The sequence below is a fragment of the Pyrus communis genome, chromosome 4 (genome assembly GCF_041283825.1).
Source record: "Pyrus communis isolate YQ-2024b chromosome 4, ASM4128382v1, whole genome shotgun sequence".
Taxonomy (NCBI): Eukaryota; Viridiplantae; Streptophyta; class Magnoliopsida; order Rosales; family Rosaceae; genus Pyrus; species Pyrus communis.
The window spans coordinates 13,064,910-13,073,442 of NC_142568.1; the positions used below are offsets into that span (position 1 = coordinate 13,064,910).

Below are 8,533 nucleotides of genomic sequence, written 5' to 3' on the forward strand. Positions count from 1 at the left end.
GACAATCTATATGAAATGTTGAGGCCTTATAGGTGAGAAAATAATGGTATAACACTCTAAATTGTGTTAAGTAACTTAAGTTGATAAAATATTGGATAAAATAGCTTTGAATATGATAGCAGGAAATTAGCAATTTTTAATGAATCAGACATCATAAATTTGATTCATAATAAACTATTAATGTGAGTTTGATATTATAAATGAAAAAAAAAAAAAAAAAAGAAATGCTATGGGATTCTCTCATAAGTAAGACTTTCTATAAACCATGTGACCATTCACATGCTAGCATTATAAAATATTGTTCTAAAGTAAAGTGGGAGATAATCTATGAAAGAGAACTATTTTAAGAGAGTCTCATTTGTATTTCGCAATGTAAACGTAAGAACTACTCTCATTATACTCATATTTTTAAACCCAACTATGAATTTAATCTCTACTAAATAACAAAACACTCATTATCAACCAAAATCCTATGAAATTACCAGATTAACCCTCTAATTAAAACAGAATATGAATAAGAAATATGGGGCATAAATGTAATTTCACACAACCAAATTTTGCTTTTTTTTTTCAAAGGCTCACCTACATGTAATCCTAACATATCTCTAATTAAAATAAAAAAATAAAAAAAATTCCTACTCCCACATTCTCTATCACTCTCTTCATCTCTCCTTCTATTTCAAAAACAAAAATAAAAAGTTTTCTCATACACACTTGTGTGCCCATATGCTAGTTTTTATATTATTAGAACTACACTCAAATTTTTCAGCTTACCGTGAAAAAGAATAAGAGTCAAGTTTACAGGATTTGGATCCTCTTCTGAACTAATGGAGAGGATCCTCCTGACCAATCATCGTGGGCCGTTAGATTTTTATCCAATGTCTATAATCATTATAACTTTAAAGAAACCTTCTGTTTGTAGCCTTTGGATAAAAATCTAACGATCCACAATGATTAATTAAGAGAATCCGCTCCATTAGGTCAGGAGAGCTCCGGATCCAAATCCAAGTTTATATTCGAGAACTAGAAAAGAAGTAAACCAAAACATTTATTTATTTATTTTTTTTGGAAAAATCCTAAACATTTCTTTCCTAACAAGAAAAGGAGCATCCTCGCTTATAAATATCCAACCCCCAACAACGCATCAAATTGCTTTTAGCTGCTCCTCTGGTTTCTCTCTCTTCGAAATCTTCGATCACAAAACAATCTCAAACTCTCTCTCTCTTCGTCTTCCTCTGGTCTTCTGCTCCGCCTTCCACCATGACCGACAAGGCTGAATCTTCAGACTCGTAAGTCCCCGGATCCCTCTCTAATCCAACTGGGTTCTACTCGATTTCCATCGATTTCACTTTTTTTTTTGCGATTTTGTTTTGGGATTTCTCGGTTTTGATGGGATTGTGGTTTTCTGTTGTTCTAATTGCAGTAAGGGAACGAAGAGGGACTTCAGCACCGCAATCCTCGAGCGCAAGAAGGCGGCGAATCGCCTCGTTGTGGACGACGCTATCAACGATGACAACTCCGTCGTCGCGCTCCACCCCGATACGATGGAGAAGCTCCAGCTCTTTCGTGGCGATACCATCTTGATTAAGGTTTTTGATTTTTCACATCAAGTTCTATGATTTCGGTATTCATTATTTATGCCAAAGGAGAAATTGTGGATGGAATTTTGCTTGTAAGTGTTTTCTAGTTAAGGCTAATGTAAATCACGGTTGTGGGTGCGATTAAAGGCTGTAAATTTATCTGGGTTGATGGGTTTTCTGTATTTTATTTGGGATCTGAAAACTGATTGTGTTTTGGTGTATGAAGTACTGGGTTTTGTGTATCGATTTGCTGGTTTTTGATGGTGTCCCCTCTACTTTTTCTACTGATTAGAACTGTAGATGTTTCTGGGGGAATGATTATCCAAACCAACTTTTAAAATCTTTTATTTGTTTATTGTGTTTGTCTTTTTCCTTCATATGCCTCTATTAGAATTAACACTTGATGATTTAATATTTATGAGGTTCGTCTATTTGCTCGAATTGAAACTTTGCATGTGATTTTTTGGTTTGGTTGGCTTTATATTGTCATTGGCTGTTCTGGTATTGCGCTTTGGTATTAGTCACACGAAGGCTCCCTATATTCTTCTTTCTGCATAAGCTTGGATTTGTAAAGATACACAACAATTAATTATTCGTGTTATTTTGGTTGGCCTTTAGGGAAAGAAAAGGAAGGATACCATCTGCATTGCTCTTGCTGATGATACGTGTGAAGAACCTAAGATCAGGATGAACAAGGTTGTGAGGAGCAATCTAAGGGTTAGGCTTGGGGATGTTGTTTCTGTTCACCAATGTGCTGATGTCAAGTACGGAAAGCGTGTCCACATCCTACCTGTGGATGATACTATTGAAGGGGTCACTGGAAATCTGTTTGATGCTTACTTGAAACGTAAGTTTCTATATTAACCCTTTGTATTCTCAGCTGCAACTGGAGGCGTGTGAATATTTATTACGTACTCATCATGATTTTAAAAAGTTTGCTTTTGGTTGGGTACTGTTAGTGGTATTGTTTAGTAGTAGTATCTGGATGCCAAGATACATACATTTGCGCAAATTGAGAACTAACTGAATCATATTTTTACCTCATTGATACGTGGATGCTTAGAAATATAGTGTTTTGCCTTTATATGTTTGAATCAATTGACAGTGTGGAGTTTGAAGAGGATCTTATGACTTATAATTTAACGTACCTGTGTTCAGATTTAATGACTATATGCTTAGGGGAGAGTGTTTGGGCCTGTACTGTATTGGAGATTTTGTACATTGTCAGTGTTTCTTTTAGGTCTACATAATATTTGTAAGTTTCTGTTTAAAATATACTGTAGCTATTACTGAGAGTTGTTAGAGCCAACTGATTTTATTGAGAAGTGCTGGTTTAATTCTTTGTAGCATTCAGTTTTACCATGTTTTCTGGTCTATTTTTCAGCTTATTTCCTGGAGGCCTACCGTCCAGTGAGGAAGGGTGATCTCTTCCTTGTGAGAGGAGGAATGAGGAGTGTGGAGTTTAAGGTTATTGAAACTGACCCTCCTGAGTACTGTGTGGTCGCTCCTGACACTGAAATTTTCTGTGAGGGGGAGCCTGTTAAAAGGGAGGATGAGGAGAGATTAAATGAGGTTGGCTATGATGATGTTGGTGGAGTTAGGAAACAGATGGCTCAGATTCGTGAATTAGTGGAGCTGCCACTGAGGCATCCTCAGCTTTTTAAATCGATTGGTGTGAAGCCACCGAAGGGTATTTTGCTCTATGGACCTCCAGGATCGGGTAAGACTCTAATTGCCCGAGCTGTGGCTAATGAAACTGGGGCATTCTTTTTCTGCATCAATGGACCAGAAATCATGTCAAAATTGGCTGGGGAGAGTGAAAGCAACCTCAGGAAAGCTTTTGAGGAGGCAGAGAAGAATGCGCCATCAATCATCTTCATTGATGAGATTGATTCAATTGCTCCCAAGAGAGAGAAGACGCATGGAGAAGTTGAGAGGAGGATTGTTTCACAGCTCTTGACACTCATGGATGGGCTAAAATCTCGTGCCCATGTGATTGTTATGGGGGCTACAAATCGTCCAAACAGTATTGATCCAGCTCTCAGAAGGTTTGGGAGATTTGATAGGGAAATAGATATTGGTGTGCCAGATGAAATTGGGCGTCTTGAGGTTGTCCGGATTCATACGAAGAACATGAAGCTTGCCGAAGATGTAATGTCAAATATAATTATTTTTTATATTATATTTATTTGAAGTTCATATCCTTTTGGTCCATCTTTCAAAAGGTGGTTACCAATGTTTTGGTCTTTTCTTGTGCAGGTTGATTTGGAGAAAATAGCGAAGGATACACATGGTTATGTTGGTGCCGATCTAGCTGCTTTGTGTACTGAGGCTGCCCTTCAATGCATCAGAGAGAAGATGGATGTAATTGACTTGGAAGATGAGGAAATAGATGCTGAGATACTCAATTCAATGGCAGTTACAAACGAGCACTTCAAGACTGCTCTTGGCACAAGCAACCCATCTGCTCTTCGTGAAACCGTAAGTATTTAGCTTTTTGTTTCAAGTGACAGAGTTTTATTTTGATAAGACACCTTAGGCATCGAATGGAACCCATAATTTCATGGATTTTCTTTTCTAGGTTGTTGAAGTGCCCAATGTTAGTTGGGAAGATATTGGTGGTCTTGAGAATGTTAAGCGTGAACTTCAAGAGGTAATTGAGTTTACTACATTGGATTGTTCATTCAAGTTTACTCCATTTATTTGTCTCTGTTACTTACAATATCTATTCTTGTATTTTTTTGTATTGCAGACTGTTCAGTACCCTGTCGAGCATCCTGAGAAGTTCGAGAAATTTGGAATGTCACCCTCTAAGGGAGTTCTTTTCTATGGCCCTCCTGGATGTGGTAAAACTCTTCTCGCCAAAGCTATTGCCAATGAGTGTCAAGCAAACTTCATCAGTGTCAAGGGACCTGAATTGCTTACCATGTGGTTTGGAGAGAGTGAGGCCAATGTGCGGGAAATCTTTGACAAGGCCCGCGGATCTGCACCATGTGTCCTGTTCTTTGATGAACTTGACTCCATTGCTACTCAGGTTTGTGCCATTCTTTTTATAAAATCACTGCTTGTTTGTTATTGACACTGGCTTCTAATTTGCAAATTGAATATGACATGTTTAATTTGGAAAAGGGAAAAATATTTGCTCTACAATGACTAAATAGGAGAAAACTTCAAATTCTGTTGCAGAAACTTGAATTATTACTTACGTTTAATAGGTTATCTGTAGTTAATAGGAGAGAACTTGCACTTTGTGAAAGAAACTTGAACTTGTAATGCTCAGAATCTATTGACAGACTAGGCAAAGAACTTTTGATAAAAAAACGTTTGCAGTATTTTTTCTTTGGGTCATCATTGTGTTTATATTTTTATATGCTTATTGCTTCCATTCCATCTTGCAGAGAGGCAGTAGCGTAGGTGATGCTGGGGGTGCTGCTGATAGGGTTTTGAACCAACTCCTCACAGAAATGGATGGAATGACTGCAAAGAAAACCGTTTTCATTATCGGGGCCACCAACAGACCTGATATTATAGACCCTGCACTTTTGCGTCCAGGTCGTCTGGATCAGTTGATTTACATTCCTCTCCCTGACGAGGAATCCCGATTTCAAATTTTCAAGTCTTGCTTGAGGAAGTCTCCAGTTTCCAAAGATGTGGACATCAGAGCCCTTGCTAAGTACACCCAAGGATTTAGTGGTGCTGACATAACAGAAATATGCCAGCGTGCTTGCAAATATGCCATTAGAGAGAATATTGAGAAGGTATGATAGTGCACTGCTCTTAGATGCTTGAACTTCTGTCAGTGAGAATAATGTACTTTTTTCTGAGTTTGTTTCTGAATAGTTATCTTCTAATCTTGCAGGATATTGAGAAGGAGAGGAGGAGAAATGAGAATCCTGAGGCAATGGAGGAGGATGTTGAGGATGAAATTGCAGAGATCAAGGCAGCTCATTTTGAGGAGTCGATGAAGTATGCTCGCAGGAGTGTTAGTGATGCTGATATCCGCAAGTACCAGGCATTTGCACAGACATTACAGCAGTCGAGGGGGTTTGGAACAGAGTTCAGGTTTGCAGACAATCCTTCTGGCACAACTGCTGCAGCCGATCCTTTTGCAACTGCTGCTGCTGCGGCAGATGAAGATGACCTTTACAGTTAGGATGGTTTTCGTTAATCTCTTTCGTGCTTGAATTTCAACTTTGCATTTTGTATTTCCATCGACTTGGTAGAACCCTTGAAGTGTCCATTTAATTGTTATTGTACCCAAAGAAGCCTTGGGGTTTCCAGCCATTGGATTCACCCCAGGATACTACGAAGTTAAAAACAGGGTTAATTATTTCATAAGATTATAATGGAGAATTTAGAAACTCAAGATGTTTTGTTTCGGATATTGTTAGATGCCAGTTTTGTTTTTGGCCATATGTTTTCATGCGCAGGTCAGCTCTGTGTTGTTTGTCAAGGAGATTTCAGGGTATATAGACTCGAACGAATAGAGTAGGTGCCCGCTTTTCTAACCATTTTTATGCTGGGCGTTCTTGCTTTGATCAGTTGGGACGGGCATTGTGCACGAAGCCCCCGGAGAAACCCCATATGCGTCGCGAAATGCGTTGCGAAATCAATCTGTTATGATATCATCCCTTGTCAAATCTTGAATTGAGGAACCGAGCTCATTGTGGTTCTGTGTATAGCTTGGGTCAGAGATTCAAAGCATATGTGGATTGAAACAGACTCCTAAGTTATTTATTATCTTTTCAAGGCGCCTAAAGCCGTCTTTTAGTTCTTATGATGGAAGCCGTCTTTTAGTTCTTATGATGGATGGAAGAATTGTCTATGGCGTTTTCATCAAATGCGGTTTGCACATATTTATTGAGAATGAAATCAGGTTGCAGATGCCTTAACTTTCATTTGGAGTAGAAAGTTTGGGGGGGGGGGGGGGGGGGGGGGGGGTGGCGGGGTGGGATGGGTTTCTGATTTTGGCATTTGCAGCTTCTGCCCATGCTAGTGACGTTTGCTTTTACCTTAATATCGTTCTCGCTGATCTTGATTTCTTCCTCCAGCTTGTATTTATTTTGATTTCTTGCACTATTATTGTTAAAAAAAGGGTGGAAGAGGGAAGAGCGGAGAAAGGTAGATGCCTCACACGCAACCATTGCCGAAGCGCTAATCTCGTCTAATCTTTCTTCATTTCACTTAAAAAGGAAAAGGAACTGAGCTAATTCACTAAAAGTGGATGAGTCAGCCTTCCATGGATCTCAACGCTCATTCCTTGTATAGTTTTAGCATGAATGTTCCTCTTTTTATCGCAGACTTTAGTGGTTTTTTCTTCAAGAATTGTTATCAACACTCTAAGAAAGTCGTCCATCTCTAGTGAAGTATATGCCTTGCTAGTTTGATACGTGGGATTACTTGTAATTTGAATTTTTTAAACTCATTTCAATTGTTATTTCTCAAGGAAGAAGAAAACAAGTGGAACGAGTTGAAAGCCTTCTCAATCTCAAGTCTCATATACTCAATCCAGAGAATAATGTGAAACCTTAATGAGGACAGATACTGGGTGTTAATTTTTAAATCTCCAATTACTTTATGATCTTTTCCTTTTCTTTAATTTGTTTGGCAACATGTGCAAGAGTACAGGTACAAGTAGGAAGTATAATTCTTTTTTTTTTTACTGGTTAAAAGCATAGTAGGGATTAATATTGGCTTAATATTAGCTATATGCCCATGTACTCTGCACAAAATTTTATTTTGCTTTATAAATGATTCTTTATCATTTTAGGCTTTGCACTCACAATGTCTCTTGTTATCTCATTTCGTCAAACATCGTTAAGAAAGAGAAAGACTTGGCTTCTTAAGTATTGAGGAAGAGCTTCTCATTAAAATACCTCGTGGTTTATTAGAAAAATTTCATTTTTATGATCAGAACCGTTTATATTATAAATTAATATGTAAATATCATCTTTATCTCTGCAAAAATCAATTGAAATTAAGATAGTTTAGTCATCAAACTGTATAAAAACAGATAGATAGATTCAGTAAAAACATTACGAATTGTTTATCTATTTGCTACAATTGCATAACTAAATGATCTTAATTTGTTTCATTTTTTGCAGAGACAATTTTTGCTTAGTGATTTGAAAATATATACGGTTACAATCATAAACACGAAGTTCAGTGAATAGGTCACAAAGTGTTTTGAGGAACTCCTCCTTAACCTTTAGGAGCCTAACTCTTCATGTTAAGAAATACGTTCACTGACATGGATGGGTAATTTGATATTTTCATGAATGAATATGAGTATAGGTGAACAAGTTGTGAGTTTTAATGACAATTTTTGAGAAATTGAGCCATTTGGGTCTCCATGGAAGAATTTGGGATAATTTAAGTGAGTTTGGTGTTTTCTTTTTTGTCAGGATTATTTTTACAGTTTTAGTCGTACCAAATGGGAAAAACTGGTTCGAAAAACAAAACAGCCCCGCCACTTCAGCAAACACCAAGTTTATGTTTAAACCTAATTTACAAAGAGGGATAACGTAGGTCACAAATGATGAATACAAAAGTTGAAGTTAAATATTGTACAAGATCGATAAAGAATTCAAATGATAGGATGATATGTAACGACTCGGTTTTTAAATACAAGAAGATCATATAAAGGAAAGACTGCCTAACCAGCCACATCGTATTTACTTTTCATGTAAATTTTCACTAGTAATATAAGGAAACAATATCAACCGATATGTAATCAAAGTACAAGTATTATCAACGCTACAAATAATGTATTAATAGTCGATACCGTATAATATACTTGTCGTTATTAGATGGTGAGCTAAGTTATCAATTCATAAGCCGGTCCGACCAAAGTTTCACTCGACAGGTAGAGTAAATAAAGTCGAACAATTAGGAATGCAAGGCAATGGGAATCAAGTCCAGTAATTGTCCTTCGTAAAGCAGGCACGAAACAC

At 37.4% G+C, this 8,533-nt stretch overlaps 1 protein-coding gene across 1 annotated transcript; it reads left to right on the top strand.

The window, feature by feature from the left end:
- The first annotated feature begins 1,041 nt into the window (after window positions 1-1,041).
- Window positions 1,042-5,946, top strand: LOC137723782 (cell division control protein 48 homolog D). The gene is made up of 9 exons (XM_068462972.2): window positions 1,042-1,289; window positions 1,424-1,589; window positions 2,199-2,427; window positions 2,965-3,731; window positions 3,840-4,061; window positions 4,162-4,233; window positions 4,333-4,614; window positions 4,979-5,338; window positions 5,440-5,946. The coding sequence occupies exons 1-9, from the start codon at window positions 1,261-1,263 to the stop codon at window positions 5,731-5,733; spliced, it is 2,421 nt and encodes an 806-aa protein (XP_068319073.1). The 5' UTR covers window positions 1,042-1,260; the 3' UTR covers window positions 5,734-5,946.
- The last annotated feature ends 2,587 nt before the right edge of the window (window positions 5,947-8,533 follow it).

What these genes read in the sequence shown, in the direction of transcription:
- LOC137723782 (XM_068462972.2), top strand. Translation starts at nt 1,261, where the DNA reads ATGACCGACAAGGCTGAATCTTCAGACTC. An exon ending in CATCTGCTCTTCGTGAAACC is followed by an intron (nt 4,062 to 4,161) that starts GTAAGTATTTAG and finishes TTTCTTTTCTAG; the next exon opens with GTTGTTGAAGTGCCCAATGT. An exon ending in TTAAGCGTGAACTTCAAGAG is followed by an intron (nt 4,234 to 4,332) that starts GTAATTGAGTTT and finishes TTTGTATTGCAG; the next exon opens with ACTGTTCAGTACCCTGTCGA.